This window comes from Salvia miltiorrhiza, chromosome 1 (assembly GCF_028751815.1).
Source record: "Salvia miltiorrhiza cultivar Shanhuang (shh) chromosome 1, IMPLAD_Smil_shh, whole genome shotgun sequence".
In the NCBI taxonomy this organism is placed as follows: Eukaryota; Viridiplantae; Streptophyta; class Magnoliopsida; order Lamiales; family Lamiaceae; genus Salvia; species Salvia miltiorrhiza.
Window position 1 is genome coordinate 71,996,294 of NC_080387.1, and position 17,531 is coordinate 72,013,824.

Genomic DNA, 17,531 nt, shown 5'->3' on the forward strand with positions numbered 1-17,531 from the left:
TGGCAAGCAAGAAGAGATACGACGTCGGTTTCATTGATGATACTATGTTGGATGTGTTGTATCGGAGATATGTATATATATACGCAGAAGAGATGAGAGACGAAGCCACTTATAATAGCTGCCGTCGTTATTGGGTAGTTGTGAAGTTGCAGCTTTAAAAAGGGGTCTTGCCATTGCCGTGTGTCTGCTTCTTGCATCGACTTGACAGTTGACTCCATGACTTGCAATTTGGTGTGTACCATCGTGTACCACTCTTAATTCTTTTTTTTTTTTGAAGGCCAGAGACCCATATATAACTACTCGATTCTCAGATGAGATCTTATGTCCCATAATTTAGTGTGTACCATCGTGTACCACTCTTAATTTGTTATAATTTTTAATTATTTTTCTTTAATTTTAATTTTAATTTATTAATACAATATAAAGATAATTAACAAGGATTCAACCATCCAATTAGGATTTATAATTATTTTTAATATTTATTTATATTAATAATGGATTATTAATTTGAGTTAATTAATTCAAAGTTAATTATATAATTTTTTAAATTTTTAATTTTTAGTGATAAATATTAATTGGAGTTTATAATATAATAATAATTTTTATTTTTATAAAAAATAATTTTAAAATAAAGAGATAAAAAAAATAGTACACAATAATACACATTATTAAATTATGGGACAAAGGATCCCATCCGATCAATTCTTAGTTGGGTTCCAACAATTTCCAAAAACATGGTATATTCTAATCTCGTGTTGGTATGCACACTTTTTTTGTACAAATTTTAAAAATATTAGTTGAATGCGTTTTAGTATTGTGAGTAAAAAAATTAGCTCCGTATTGTGAGCGAAAAAAAAAATTAGCGACCGAAGAGAAAAAAAAATTAGCTCGATATATGTAATTTTAGTCAGAGTTAAATGTCTTAATATGTGTGAAAAGTAGAAAGGAACTAAAATGGTGGAACGAAGGGAGTATAACTAAACATGAGAGCTACAAATTACAAGAATTTTAACTTTGACAACCATGCAATCATCCAAGACTATGCAGCTGGCGAATGAGTTTATCTCGGCGGCGGCGGCGGAAACAGCGGGTGCCGTTGGCCAGGAGATACATTGAGTTTTGGAGCCGCCGGCGGTGGCGGGCTTCTTTTTTTCATCACATCAGTAGTTGTATGTGAAAACGACACCGCCGGCGGTGGCGGCAGGGAAGACGATGGCGGAAACAGCGGGTGCCACTTCCAGTGAGTACCCCTGGCGGCTTGTGGAGGCAGCGGCGGCGGCAGACTTCCTCGCTTCACATCAGCAACGGGAGTAGTAGTTGTATGCGAAAACGGCACCGTTTTCAAGATGGAAGCATCGTCGGAAGAGAAGGGGTTTTCCACACATTGTGTGAAAATGGCCTCGTGCATGAACAAGATGGCGAGCAAGAAGAGATACGACGTCGGTTTCATTGATGATACTAATGTTGGATGTGTGGTGGAGTTGTTTCGGAGATATCTATATATATAGGCAGAAGAGATGAGATTAATTGTCTTTATTGTGTAGTTGTTAAGGTGCATTAACTTCATGTCTTGCAATTTGGTTTGAGTTGCAAAATTTGACGGGAACTTACGAAGATTTTACAAAAAATGATTAATTTTTAAAACTTTCATATTAATGGATATTTTTTTATTTATCCTACTCCTTCCGTCCGGCTTCAAATGAGCCGGCGGCGTTTGTCTTTGCCTCCTCCGTTGAGCTGCCGCATGTAGTACTTCTGAACATGGCTCGCCACTTGCGTCGGAGTTTTCGACACCACAAACTTTCGAGATATGTTTTTCCAGTCGCCTTTGCCGTGCTTTTTGAGCCCCGGAAGGAAACGGCTGCTTTGCATCAAATGTCATGTACTTCCTTCCGTCCTTCTTTAAATGACCCTATTTTTATTTTGGGTTGTCCCACTTCAAATGACCCTACCCAAATTTAGAAATATTTAACACTACTTTTTGGATGGTCTCACCATCGCTTTACACCTTTATCACACATTCCTTAATCTTCGTACAGAAAAATTTAGTGTCATTTGAAGCGGGACGGAGGGAGTATATGAGAATGAATATTTCGATATATTGACTCTTTTTAAAATACCATTTTCACTATCTTTCTTACGGTGACATTATTTTCATTATCTTTCTCTCTAAAGAAAATACATTATTTTATGGTTAATTTTTTTAATGCTACCTCCGTTTATAATTAATGTGGTCTTTTTATCATTTTTCATTTTAAGATAAGGATATATATCCTATACTTTATTCTCATTCACATATAATTATTTACAAAAAACATATCTGACACACTATTTATTTATTATCTTACAAATTAATTCAATAAGACTATTTTTTCACTTTATACACATCTATCAATATTTTCATAAAATTCGTATTCTCTTATCCATTTGATCACACTTATCGAGCTCGGAATTAGAAATATTTATATATCTTTGATATAAAATCGATCGCACAGTATAATAGCTTGATTGACGCGTATTCTTTGTAAGACTTGGAATTGGAAACCAAACACGCGTATTTGATTGGGTCATGTGATTGTGAAATATTTTAATAAAGTTTTGAGCTAATTAACTAAAATTCACTAATCCAATCAAAAAAAATATAATTTCATATTTTCCAAATAATTCACTTAATGAGCGTGCTCATAAATTAACAAATTAAATAATGTAAAATTCAAACTCAGACTCATTTGGTTTAAAAAATAAATAAATTCAGGCTCATTTTTCTTAATGAGCAAATTAAACTCCACCCATCGCATGTATCAAATCAATATCCGACTAGGACGGATCCTTTGTGACCCGACTCTTTGTTAGCATCAGTGCTTTGAGGGGTTTTTCATGTCCCTTTTCTCTCTTTTTTCTTTTTAATAAAATTTATATTTCAGCAGCAAATCAATATCTGACCTGACTAACATTCAAATTGACTGGCTCATTTGCAGCCTCAGTTACTAGTCTTTGTTTAACTGCTATCCATTCCTCAAATATCTTCGTAACTAAAGATGATACGAATTTTAATTAAAAAATAATTTGTGTATTTGATATTAAGTGAAGAATGGGTCCCACAAAAAATAAGATTGTAAAAATAATAATAATAATAATAAAAATAATAATAATAATAATAATAATAATAATAATTATTATTATTATTATTATTATTATTATTATTAGTATTATGATGAATGAAACTGAAAAAAATAAAGCTTTTAGATATGAAAAATATATTTTTCTGCACAGTACAGATAAAATGTATGGATATATTTTATAAAAGATAAAAAAAAATTATTTTAATTGTTTTGATAGACATGATATAAGATTTTATTTTAAAGTAATCAATTTAAATAAAGTTAATAACAAATATACATCTAATTACTAACATTCAATTAAAATCATTTATCGTATATAAATTAGTAGTAATTTTTTGGGTCAAATATGTAAATCTAATTTTTATCGAGATAAAATAAATAATAAAATTTATTAATTTAGATTATATGTAAAGTTTATATATATATATATATATATATATATATATATATATATATATATATATATATAGGGTTGGGTTCTTGTAGTTTCCAAGCTTATGGTAGTACCATAGGACCAAATCTTGACCACACGATTTGGATAAGAGGTGCATTGAGATTGTGACACGTGGCAAGAAGCTTCCAAGACAATTTAATACAAAAATCTGGACAGGGGTAAAATCAAAAAATATTTTCGTATATTAAAAATATATACTTTATATTCTCAAAATATTCATATTTTAGATACATAAAGGTTCAAACTAAGATGCATACAGTTTCATATAAAAATGCATAAGATTTCACCCCATCCCAACTCCACCCCACCCACCCCTGAACCCCCCACCCCCCACCCACCCCCCATCCAATTTTTATTTTTTTTTTCAAAAATTGATTTCCTGACCATTGACCCATCCCCATCCCCACCCCACCCATCCCCCAATTTTTTTTTTTTTTTTCAAAAACTGATTTTCTGACCAATGACCCACCCCCACCCAACCCAACCCAACCCACCCACCCACCATTCACCCCAATTTTTTTTTTTCAAAAATTGATTTTCTGACCACTAACCCACCCCCATCCCACCCCACCCACCCACCCAACAAATTTAATTTTAATTTTTTAATTTTGGGGAGGCATTATGCATACACGAGAGGCAGAAGGAGGTACATGAAAAAGGAGAAAACAGGAACTACAAAGAAGAGGGTGCAAAGACAGGGGAAAAAAACCCGAAAACACGAAACGCGAAACAGCAGGAAACCCAAACACGAAAACCAAAACCCGAAAGAAAGACGAAACACGAAAACACGACACACGAAAACCGAAAGACGAAAACACGAAACGCGAAACAGCAGGAAACCGGAAACACGAAAACCAAAACCCGAAAAGAAAGACGAAACACGAAAACCTAGACACGAAAACCGAAAAACTAAACCCGAAACACTAAAACACTAAAATAAAACATCAGAAACCCGAAAGACTAAAATCCAAACCCTAAACTAAATACTAAACACTAAAACCTATACACTAAAACACTACACACTAAACCCTAAACACTAAAAACCTAAACACTAAACCCTAAACCCTCAAATAAAATATTATAAAACGTGTGTATATAAAAAAGAAGAATGCATGCATAATCAAGAACAATAAAATACATATATTGTTACATGAAAATGCATAAAACATTAACTACAAATAAGTTTTTTTTTGGGAGGGTGGGGGGTCAGCAATCAGAAAATTAGTTTTTGAAAAAAAAAATTGGGGGGGGGGGGGGTTTGGTGGGGGGTGGGTGGGGTGGGGGTGGGGTGGCGAAAATACCAGATTTATTAAAATGAAATGTATTTTTATGTGAAAACTTTATGCATTTTTGTTTGATTTTATATGCATGTGAAACATGCCTATTTTTGGGCGGTGGTAATGGGGAGGGTTGGGGGGTGATGTGGGGTGGGTTGGGGGTTGGTATGGGGTGGGGTGATGAAAATACTAAAACTGTAAAAATCAAATGCATTTTTTTGTTCAAAGTTATGCATTTCATGTGAAAACTTTATGCATCTTCGTGTGAGACTTTATGCATCTAATCTATTTTGTGAAAATCTAAAAAAAAAAATATATATATATATATATATATATATATATATATATTTTAATTTTTAATTCTGAAAATTATATTCCAATTTTACCCCTCTCCAGATTTTGCCTTAGAATGCCTTGCCACGTGTCACTATCTTGATGCGCCACATGTCATAATTGTGTGGTCAAAAATTGGTCCTACGGTACTACCATAAGCTTGGAAACTATATGATCCTATTCCAATATATATATATATATATATATATATATAGAGAGTATATATATATATATATACTATTAATTATATTTATTAAGATTAATTAATGAATCTTTATATGGAATGTAATAGTTAATTAATTAATAAATAATAAAAAATAAATATGATAAATTTTTGAAATGAAGCCATTCTAAGCATGCCACATAAGATAAGTGGTTTTGCTATTATAAAGAAATTGCTATTATAAAGAAGATACTAGTATTAATTATTAATACAACAGCAAATGTTGTTCGTAATTTTAATTCACATAATTAATCTCAATCGTATAGTCTAAGTATATGACGTTCTTGATTTAATCTTATTTCTCATTTTAAACATTATTCTCATTGATCCATTCTCAGATTCTCTCTATATATATGCATCATTCTCATTGATCCATTCTCAGATTCTCTCTCTATATATATGCATCAATTTAAGTTTCAACAAGGAGCTAAGCGAATTTTGGAGGCTGCGGCGGCGGCATTAGCCTCGGTAGCAGCCGCTTAGGGCGGCGGCGGCGGAGCGGCTTGTGGAGGCGGCGGGGTTGGCGGCGGCGGCGGAGCGGCTTGTGGAGGCGGCGGCGTTGGCGGCGGCGGTGGAGCGGCTTGTGGAGGCGGCGGAGCGGCTTGTGGAGGCGGCGGTGGAGCGGCTTGTGGAGGCGACGTCGGCGGCGGCACCCTTGGGCGAGGACGCAGCGGCGGCCGCAGCCATGGGCGCCGCGGCGGCAGCAGTCTTCCTTGTTTCACATCAGCAACGGGAGTAGTAGTTGGATGTGAAAACGGCGCCGTCTTCAAGATAGAAGCATCGTTGGAAGAGAAGGGGTTTTCCACACATCGTGTGAAAATGGGTTGGTGCAGGAACAAGATGGCAAGCAAGAAGAGATACGACGTCGGTTGCATTGATGATACACTACTTACTATGTTGGATGTGTTGTATCGGAGATACGTATATATATATATATATATGCAGAAGAGATGAGACTAAGCCACCTATAGCTGTCGTTATTGGGTAGTTGTGAAGGTGCAGCTTTTAAAGGGGTGGTGGCAGTCTGGTTCTTGCATTGACTTGACAGTTGACTCCATGACTTACAATTTGTTTTGAGTTGAGAGATCCAACTGTGAAGAGGATCACAGACATATATAACTACTCGATCAATTCTTAGTTGGGTTCCAATTTCCAAAAACATGGAATTAATATTCTAATCTCGTGTTTGGCAACGCACTGTTTTTAAGCACCGGTTTAAAAAATGCACAATTTTTTTTGTACAAATTTTAAAAATATTATAGTTGAATTAATGTATTTTTGAGAGAAGAAAAAATTCTATACTCTTTCAGTCCCACTTCAAGTACTTTATTTCTTTTTGATACGATTATTTAGAAAAATAATAATTAAATTATTAAGTGATGTAATGTGGTATAGAGTTGAAAAGGCGATGTGAACTCCAAAAATTCTCGCTTTTCAAACTAACTTTTTCTAAAAAAGAAAATAAGACATTTGAAGTGTGATAACCTAAAAAGGAAAATAAGTACACTTAAAAAGAAAAACAAGACATGCACTTGAAGTGGGACCGAGAAAGTATTATTTATATTTTTAAAAGAGTGGATTTTAAAAAAATGTCCAAATTGAAATAGTAAAAAATTAAAATCATCCACTAAAATAGAAATATTTAAAAATTAATCACACTTACCATTTCACCCATCACGTAAAAAATTTAAAAATTATCCAGTAATTTTTAGATGGTCGTGTTAAATGTCTCAGTTTAATCATGTATATGCATACGTATAATATTAATAACCCAAAATCAAATGTTGTTCTTATATTTTATTAACTTGTTCATTAATCACAATTAATCACATAATTATTTTTAAGCAAGATTTAAATTATCTAACATTCTAAATTTAATCTTATTTCTCATTTTAAGGATTATTCTCATCGATCCATGTGGGATGTTGGCCCAATGTTCTTTATTTTCTTCTCTGGCCCAACTTTTGGGCCCAGACCTCCCTTGCCCTTTAACCCCAAACCCTAGCCCACTTCACACTGAGATACTCCCTCTCTCACTCCGCCGCTCCATCTCTGATCCTCTCCCAAACCCTAATTTACCTTGACCTTTGGTCTTCCCCTCCCTCGAGCTCCACAACCATTAATGGCTCCCTCCTTCCCAAAGCCCTATTTCACCGTCTTGTCCACTTCTGATCTTGGGTATAAAGCTATCGACTGGGGGAAGTTCTGAGGCTGGAACCTGATCTCTACGCTGAAGGCTCTGCTATTCCTTCTGTACTCTGGTTTCCGTTCTGGTCTCTGGAGTTGTGGCCGTAGGGTGAGAGCTTCCTCTGGTCGTGAGCCTTATCACTGGATTCATGTCCTTAGGTTTCCTGATCGGTGATAAAGGGTGGAACTCTGAGTCACCGGATTCCTGACCTTAGGTTTCCTGATTGGTGATAGAGGGAGGATCTCTGAGCCGCCAGAATCTTGACCACCGGATTCCTGACCCTTGGTGGCTGTGTTCGTCAAACCTGAGCTCCGATCTACTTTTTTTCGTCCCTTTTCTTTCTCTGGTATTGCAGGAACAGGTTCGAAGAAGAAGAAGGACAAGTTCGTGGATCTAAAGTGCTTGAGCACTATAGTAGAGGCGGCAAGACGGCTCGGGAATCAAGTGGTGAACCACCGGCTAGGCGAAGATACCCAACAGTGGTATCAGAGCCACGGTGACCTAGCCGGGGCACCCTCCGACCGCACTTCCTCCATCCCACCACCCTCTGGGCTGTGCCGATTCGCTCCCGACGAGCAAGGAGCTCGGTAAGTCTGGATTCTCCCCTTCTTGGGAGATCCAGCTCTGGTAAATTGGCTGAAACCCTAGCTCCTAGTCTAGGATTGGTTTTCTATGCTATTTTTCTGTTTCTTCTCTAGTATCTTGCGATTCTGGTATGTTGTTGCTTCCGTGTGTTTTTCCTGTTCTGTGTGTGGTTTTCTCTTGCTAACCCTTGGTATTCAAAGCCAAGAAAGGTCTCTTTTATGACGGTCCAGTTCGTCTGGATTCCCTTTAAAGGGTCTCCTCGTGCGAGTACTCTAGATAGCAAAGGAGAAAGGGTTAATTTCGAGCTCTTGTTCCTTGTGTGCTCAGTGTCTCTGGCTCTGTGTGTCTGAGCTCTGGCTCTGTTTGTTTGAGCTCTGGCTCTGTTTGTTTGTGCTCTGCAGTTCTCTGGCTCTGGCTCTGTGTGTTCTGGTGTTACTGCTGTTCTCTGTTAGTGTGTTGGTGTTTTCTAGCACCTGTGAAAATCACTTCTATTGAGAGTTTATGAGGATCTGACCTTGTCAGTCCTGTTGGAGCCTTCTTGGGTGACCTGTGTGAATCCTTGCTCCACAGATCAATCTGTGTTGAGAACTAGGCAATCCACAGCTCTGCAACCCTTGTTTGGCTCTGCTCTGTGGTCTGTTTGACCTGCTACTCTGCTCTGGTGTGATTGTTGTGGCTTTCTGTGAGAAAGTGTGTGTTTGCTTAAGTGTTGCATCTGCATTAATCATGAAAAATGTGCATATGGTTCTTTTTAATGGAATGGATGATTTCCATGATTGGAAAACAAAAATTGAGTGCATTTTGGTTAAAGAGAAGGTGAATAAGGCTCTTTTAACTAAAATTGATGAAACTGTGACAGATGAAAAAACTTCATGATATGAATGATAATGCTAGAGCCACTATTTTGCTGAATTTGAGCAGTTCTGTGGTTAGACAGGTTTCTCATCACAAATGTGCTAAGGATTTGTGGGATGATTTGATCTCTATATACTCTGCATCTTCTGAAGCGTCTTCATGGTCTTTACAAAATCAGTTCATGACTTTTCAAATGGACCCTTCAAAGGATATTGATTCTAACATGGATAATTTCAATAAATTGTCACATGATTTGAAAATTTCTGGTGATGACTCTATTGAGAAATATGCCCCTCAAATTCTGTTGGGATTTATCCCTGAGTCTATTGTAGCATCCGGCGAGCCACGTCACGTTTTTTGTGATAAAAAAATAGATGCGGGATATATTTGATAAAAACCTGATAGTTTGAGGGTTTAGAGAATATTTTGAAAGTTTCAGGGTATTTTTGATAAAGCGGATATACTTCGGGGGTTTTCATGATATTTACCCATTCGTTTATCATGAAATTAAAATTCTTCGATAGGAGTGTGAATCTCAAGAATCATTGTTTATAGTATTTGTTAATTGTCAAAATGAGCGTGAAGTAATTTTCAGGAAAAGAATAAAATTTATTTATTCTTAAATATTTTTATTTTTTTTATTCTTTCTATAAAATATGTTCTATTTTTTATATAATAATTTCATTAACTAGCATCATAAAAATTATCATATATTCATATTATCACTAATACATTGACATACACTGTTTCTACATTGTAGGACCTCTTCTTCACTTATTATATACATGTGTAATTAATGTCTTATAAAATAGATATATGTAACTTTCCAAGTGGTCTGAGTTAAATGTCTTAATTTGACCATGTAGACAATATATATGATCATTAACTCAACATGCATCAAATGTTATTGGTACATTTTATTAACTTGTTCATTAATCTTAATTTACACAATTAATCTCTCTCTATATATGCGTTAATTTAAGTCAAGTTAGTCATGTGCTTAAGTGAATGAGAACCAGAAATCATTAAAACGTGATATAACTAAACATGAGAGCTACAAATTGCAAGAATTCAAACTTTGACAAGCATGCAATCATCCAAGACTATGCAGCTGGCGAATGAGCTGATCTCGGCGGCAGCGGGGAAGATGACGGCGGAAACACCACCGTTTGGCCAGGAGAGAGAGCAAAATCTGGCGGCGGCGGCGGCGGCACGCTTGGTCGTTTCACATCAGCAACGGGAGTAGTAGTTGTACGTGAAAACGGCGCCGTCCTCGAGATGGAAGCATCGTCGGAAGAGAAGGGGTTTTCCACACATTGTGTGAAAATGGCCTCGTGCATGAACAAGATGGCGAGCAAGAAGAGATACGACGTCGGTTTCATTGATGATACTAATGTTGGATGTGTGGTGGAGTTGTTTCGGAGATATCTATATATATAGGCATAAGAGATGAGATTAATTGTCGTTATTGGGTAGTTATTAAGGTGCATTGACTTGAGAGTTGATTCCATGTCTTGCAATTTGGTTTGAGTAGTTGAGAGATTCAACACATGGAATATTCTAATCTCGTGTTGGTATGCACGCTTTTTGTAAAAAAAAAAAAAAAAATATTAGTTGAACGTGTTCTGAGTGAAGAAAAACTTCTATATTACACTACAAAAAAAATCACCTTTGAAGACATCTAAAAATGTCATAATAAAATACTTATTGCAACATTTGATCTATCCCAACATTTATTTATGGTGTCGCGTGTATTAGTGTAGCTAAAGGGTAAGTATATATCCAGACACAACTACGGGTCGTGATATATAACCAATTACAACACCAACCATTTGGATAAATACAATTTAGCATCATTTCCTCATGTCGCTAAAGACAATTTACATTTTACAATATATTATTATTAAATTAAAATTTTATAGTATTACATTTTACAATGTGTACTTATTGCGTATCCATCCAATTCCAAATTGGTAATGCTAATAATTTCTAAATTAGTATAAAATAAAAATAAAATAGCAGAAAGACATGTTTAACTATAACATCAATATTATAATCATTTCAAACATCTATTCGAATTTTGTTACAATTATAAATAATAAATAAACTAAAAGACTTAAAACCAATAGTTGTTATCTTATATGCTATGAAAATAGCTCTAAATCCTAGTATTAACTATCTCCAAACGAAAAGAAAATTAGAGTAGGTTGTCAGCAACATGTTGCACTCTTCAAATTTCTCTGGTGAAAAGTTGGCTAAAATCCTGGCTACAAGAATCTGACATTTTGATAGCTTCTCTGTACCTGAAAAAAAAATTATGACACTTTAGATTTCAAACATCTGATTTCAGTAATTAAATATCAATGAAGCAAAACTATATCATATACCAAAACCAATGTGGAGCAACCATTTCATCAAGGCATCTTCAAATACCATTGCTAGTAATCATAAACTAAATCAATCGTAAAATTACTATAAAAAAGTTAACCCAAAAAAAGTATGCAAAAAAGCATACATGTCACAACATTCAACACTCTCATCTTTTACACAAGCCTGTGAAACTCATTACATTAACCTCTAACTATTAAACTAATTTGAGGCCAATAAGAAGAGATCCAAACCTTGTCGCAATGTTGTTTTAGAGCCATTCCAACTCCTAGTACAACCCTTTCCCATACATAAGTGATACATGCACTTTTCTGGATGTGTATTAAATCATATACTAACTTTAGAAAAATGGAAGGATGTGTTTAAATATTAAGGTCAACAATGAAACCATAATGAATAATGTGAATTATGAAATGATAAAAGATCATAATTTTTATGTCATTTACTCACTTAAGTTATTGGGTCAGATACCATATGAGATGTTAAAAGTCCTTTTAAAATTTCAAAAAGGAACCAATATTGCATTGGAGATAAACTATTGCCTACGAAATCCACCTACCAAAGAACCAAAAGAAATAAAAAATAAAACAAGTAGCAAAAGAAAAGCACAACAAAAATCAAAGAGTCAAAACTACTAATTCTAGGCTTCTTTTCGAATAAACCATTTCAGTTATGGTGGAAACTAGCTATAAGTCATGCCTCCATCTATCTTCTCTCACAAAGCTGGCAGATTTAATCAATTTGGTAAAAAATAAATTGAACTTACTTCTAAAAAGCTGGTTTTCGAGGCTTCCTCTTTGTATGTATTCATATACCAAAAGCTTGTGTTCTTCCTCGCAACAGTGTCCGATAAACTTCATCAACTGAGCTTGTCTTAATTTACCAAGAAAAATCACTTCTGTTTGTAAATAAAAAAATCAAAGTCAACCATATTACATGAAGCACAAAATGCAAATTAGCAAAAAACAAAAGAAAAGACATACCAACCATTCTTTGTGGCCCTGTGATCCATCCAAATCGAGGAGCTTAACAGAGACGAGCTGGGCCTTTAACCAGGGGCGCATCTTGTCATCGATGAAGCCCTTGTAGACCGGGCCGAAGCCACTTTCACCAAGGAAATTACTCGACGAGAAGTTCTGCGTGATCACCTTGAGCTCCTGCAGAGTGAAGATAAGCATATTCGACCAATTAATGAAAATCCAATCAAACAAGTAGCACCACCCATATATCTAATGTCACAGTTTGTCCTCCACTATCTTTGTGCATACATATATTAATTGAGTTTTTGTTAGTACTAATCTTTAAATTAATACACTACGCAGCCAATAGGTGGTAGAGACATCAAATGAATTTAGATAAATAGATTGGCAGCTGCTAATATACATACAGAGATATTCAACCATCTTTATGAAAAACAATCATTTGAAATGACAAATGGAATCGAAAAAAAGGTGAAAGAATGTATGCTTACATTTAGCCTTCAATCTAGGTATCACTGTGAGACAAAATATGCAACCGCCAATTAAGACAAGGATTGCAACTCCAAGTATCACTGATTCTCATAAATTAAGTTATATTGCAGAATTTATGTGCTTTTAATCAATGTGAGAACAAGAGTGAAGATCATCTTACATGAAGCTAATAATATCACTGTCAACCTATTGCCTGCAATCACAATTTAAACAGACAAACCATTTTGGTAGTTAGATTAGGCCAAACAATAGAACAAGACATAAGTTTAGACATGTAGAACACATAGATACAAAGTCTGTTCAGATTAGAGCCAAAAACTTCCACGCGCAACAAAAGCTGCTGGCATGGCATACAATTCCTTTTTTGGCTAGCTTCAAGTAGTTGAAGATGAATGCAACACTATACTTTTTCATGAATGTAAAATTAGACAGAAAATACATGAAATTTGATCGAGAATTTTTAGTTAGCTAGGAAAAAAAAAGTAAATGTGTAAGCAAGCACCTTGGATGAGAGGAGAACTAGAAGAGTTTTCTTTTGGTGGAGAAAACAATCAAACTCCATCCTCAATCTCGAAGCAGAGCAGCTCTGGAATTAACCTCGAAAAACAGAGGCCAGCGGAAACAGCGGCGGGTGCGGAGAGAGAGCGAGAGAGAGTGCTTGCCGGCGTGAAGGAGGAGGCGGTGGTGGTTGACGGCACCGGCGAAAGAGGAGGTGAGGAAGAATGCTAGGGCTTTTAATTTGGGGAGGGGAAAGATTGTGAGGAAGAAACCGTAGGTGGGTAGGGTATGAGATGAACAATTTTATTTCTTTTGAATTTTAGAATATAAAATAGTTAAAAAAATTGGTGGGAGGTTATTAAAACTTTGGTGGGAAAGTTGCCGCTAATATCTAACAAGTATTTCTTCTATTTTGTTTTTCTACTTTCTTTTAAAAACGGAAAACAATTACTCATTTTCTATGGCTGAGATGAAGAATTTTCTGGTGTCATAATTGACACAATATTGCGACACAGGTTTGGCTATGTTGTTATAGTATTAATCGATTTTATATCAATTAATATTAAAAAATAAGTTGTCGTAATAGAGGTCTTATCTAGACATACATATTACATGTCGTTAGAGGCGTGTAGTAATAGCCATATTTTTTTGTAGTGTTATTTATAATACTGTGAGTGAAAAAAATAATTAGCTGTGAATTTGAGCTTAAAACTCGAATTCACAACCAATACTTTCATTGTTAGAGATAGAAATAAATTCTTTTTGTTTTTATCAAATTTCATATGTTGAAAAGCGTTTAAGTAAAATTTTAAATTTCTATGTCAACGTGGAATATGACTTTTTCCTTTCACTTATTGCAACTACAACATGCACTTGCGGCTTAATGAAAATTATAAATAGCGAACAATTTTTACAAAATTTGACGGGAACTTACGAAGAATAACTTTTAATTTCATGACAGGGGTATATTTGTATTTTTTTCACAAAAAATGATTAATTTTTAAAACTTTCATATTGATAGATATATTTTTTTAATGCTATATGAGAATGAATATTTGGATATAGACTCTTTTTAAAATACCATTTTCACTATCTTTCTTATAGTGACATTATTTTCAGTATCTTTCTCTCTAAAGAAAAGACCTTATTTATGGTTAATTTTTTAATACTACCTCCGTTTATGATTAATGTGGTCTTTTTGTCAGTTTTCATTTTAGGATAAGGATATATCCTTATACTTTATCTTCATTCATACATAATATTTACAAAAATATATCATATCTCACAAACTATTTATTTATTACTATCTTACAAATTAATATAATGAGACTATTTTTTCACTTTATACACATCTATCAATATTTTTATAAAATTCGTATTCTTTGTAAGACTTGAAAATGGAAACCAAACACGCGTATTGGATTGGGTCATGTGATTGTGAAATATTTTAATAAAATTTTGAGCTAATTAACTAAAATTCACTGATCCAATCCAAAAATATAATTTCATATTTTCGAAATAATTCACTTAATGAGCGTGTACTCACGAATTAACGAATCAAATAATGTCAAATTCAAATTCAGACTCAATTTAGTTAATGACCAAACTCGACCCATCGCATGTATATATCAAATTGATATCCGACAAACATTTAAATTGATTGGCTCATTTGTAGCCTTAGTGTCTCTGTTTAATTTCTATCCATTCCTCAAATATCTTCTTGACTAAAGGTAACACGAATTTTAATAAAAAATAATTTGTGTATTTGATGTTCAGTGAAGAATGGATCCCACAAAAAATGAAGATTGTAAAAATAATTATTAATGAAATTATTTGGAAAAAATTAATTAAGAAGATGTTTTGAAGACAAACCAAAATAAAAAGGAAAGGAAAATGCTTGAGGGACGAAGGGAGTATATAAATTTTTTATAAAAAAAAAAAGATAGTAGTAGTATATTTAGAAATAAAAATTCATAGCTTCAACTTGGGATCAATTATAAATAAGAATAAACTCTACATTGTCATAATTCATAGTATTTTTTTTTCAGGTCTCGTTTTAAAGAATTACACATCCGATCCATTCTGAAAGAAATAATACTCCCTCCATTCATGTCTCAATCTGACCATGTATATACATCATGTACAACATCAAATATTGTTAACATAATTAATCTCAATTGTATAATCTGAATATATGGCGTTCTTGATTTAATCTTATTTCTCATTTTCAATATATATATATATATATATATATATATATATATATGAGATGATTAAAATAAAAACACTTCTTAAAATATAAAATATAAACAATTTTCAACTTTTAGATCATCAAGATCTACGGTTGATTCGTAACCCTGTTGGATGAATTCGTGGTCCTGAGTTCGAATTTCAAAGATAACAAAAATTTATTTTTCACAATTCGTAACCCTGTTGGATGAATTCATATGTGTTCTACATAAAATTCGTAAATTGAAAAATATTTTTATTTCTATTTTTATTTTAAAAAGTATTTTCACGGTAGCTCTTCCCTATATATATATATATATATATATATATATATATATATATATATATGCATTAATTTAAGTCAATTTAGTCATGTGCTTAAATGAATGAGAACCAGAAATCATTAAAACATGATATACATACCTAAACATGAGAGCAACAAATTGCAAGAATTCAAAATTTAAAATGAGCTGGTTGCAGCGGCGGCGGCGGCGGCGGCGGAGGAGGAGGAGGCGACGGAGGAGGCGGCGGAGGCAGCGGCGGTGGCGGCGGAGGAGGAGGCGACGGAGGAGGAGGCGGAGGCAGTGGCGGTGGCGGCGGCGACAGCGGCGGCGCAGGTGGTGGCAGCATCTTCTCGAGAGGAGAGCGATGTTTTTCTGGAGGAGGCGGCGCCGGCAGGCTTTCTTTTTTCACATCAGCAACGGGAGTAGTAGTTGTATGTAAAAACGGTGCCGTCTTCAAGATAGAAGCATCGTCGGAAGAGAAGGGGTTTTCCACACATTGTGTGAAAACGGGTTGGTGCAGGAACAAGATGGCAAGCAAGAAGAGATACGACGTCGGTTTCATTGATGATACTATGTTGAATGTGTTGTATCGGAGATATGTATATATATACGCAGAAGAGATGAGACTAAGCCACCTATAGCTGTCGTTATTGGGCAGTTGTGAAGGTGCAGCTTTTAAAGGGGTGGTTGCAAGTCTGGTTCTTGCATTGACTTCACAGTTGACTCCATGACTTGCAATTTGGTTTGAGTTGAGATCCATTTTTTATGAGTCGGGAGATTTTTTAGGACGGTAACTTATGTTGATTTGGAAATTAGGATAAAAAAATTTGGACTTGTAAAAATAGGACACTAATTAATAAGCGTCGTAAAAATAGGACATTTCTCGGCTCATAATTTATCGAAAAATGTCTTGCGGATACAACACTTATTAATTAGTGTCCTATTTTGCTCTAAAAAAAACTGGTATCCTATTTTTACATGTCCAAAAGTTTTTGTCCTAATTTTCATATCAATCTAAGTTACTATCCTAAAAAAACCTCAAACTCCATTTTTTCTTGTACGAATTTTAAAAATATTAGTTGAATGTATTTTGAGCAAAGAAAAAGTTCTATACTCACTCCATCCTATTTCAACTGTCTTGTTTGTTTTCAGCACAATTATTTAGGAAAAAAATGATTCGGATTATCAAGTCATGTGATGTAGAGCTTAAAAGGTGATTTGAAGCCCAAAGATTCTCACTTTTGAGTCAAAAAGGGAAACAAGATATTTACAGTGAGACATGCAATTCAAAAATTAAAACAAGACACCAGAAGTGAATGGAGAGGGTATTATTTATAGCATTGTGAGTGAAAAAATTAGCTTGGTATTTGTTGTAAATAATTTTGATATATTAAAATAATATATATATATATATATATATATATATATATATATATATATATATTCAAAAATAGGTGATACATACTTTTTTAGATGAATGAAAATAAAAAGTCACCTATTATATTTTAAAAGAGTGGATTTTAAAAATGTCAAAATTGAAATAGTAAAAATAAAAAAAAATTCCACTAAAATAAAAATACTTAAAAATTAGTCACACTTATCATTTTACCCTTCACATAAAAA

At 34.3% G+C, this 17,531-nt stretch overlaps 1 protein-coding gene and 1 long non-coding RNA gene across 6 annotated transcripts; both read right to left on the reverse strand.

The window, feature by feature from the left end:
• Positions 1-10,260: 10,260 nt before the first annotated feature.
• Positions 10,261-16,626, reverse strand: LOC131005857 (uncharacterized). Its single transcript, XR_009095360.1, has 2 exons — positions 16,048-16,626; positions 10,261-10,465 (listed from the first exon to the last, which is right to left on the reverse strand). It is a non-coding gene; the product is annotated as an uncharacterized LOC131005857 (long non-coding RNA).
• On the reverse strand, positions 11,067-13,738 carry LOC131005856 (serine/threonine-protein kinase RIPK-like). 5 transcript variants are annotated; one of them, XR_009095357.1, is made up of 6 exons: positions 13,400-13,729; positions 13,058-13,090; positions 12,897-12,977; positions 12,409-12,582; positions 12,192-12,323; positions 11,067-11,340 (listed from the first exon to the last, which is right to left on the reverse strand). XR_009095357.1 is itself a non-coding variant. In XM_057932958.1 (4 exons), exons 1-3 carry the CDS (start codon positions 13,457-13,459, stop codon positions 12,318-12,320), a joined length of 240 nt encoding a protein of 79 aa, XP_057788941.1. In that variant the 5' UTR covers positions 13,460-13,738; the 3' UTR covers positions 11,067-11,340; positions 12,192-12,317. The 5 variants fall into 5 exon arrangements, 1 of the variants encoding a protein (XP_057788941.1); XR_009095358.1 differs by having other exon boundaries at positions 12,413-12,582; positions 12,897-13,090; positions 13,400-13,733; XR_009095359.1 differs by lacking the exon at positions 12,897-12,977.
• Positions 16,627-17,531: the final 905 nt, after the last annotated feature.

What these genes read in the sequence shown, in the direction of transcription:
- LOC131005856 (XM_057932958.1), bottom strand. Translation starts at nt 13,459, where the DNA reads ATGGAGTTTGATTGTTTTCTCCACCAAAAGAAAACTCTTCTAGTTCTC. An exon ending in TAGTTCTCCTCTCATCCAAG is followed by an intron (nt 12,583 to 13,399) that starts GTGCTTGCTTAC and finishes TTCACTCTGCAG; the next exon opens with GAGCTCAAGGTGATCACGCA.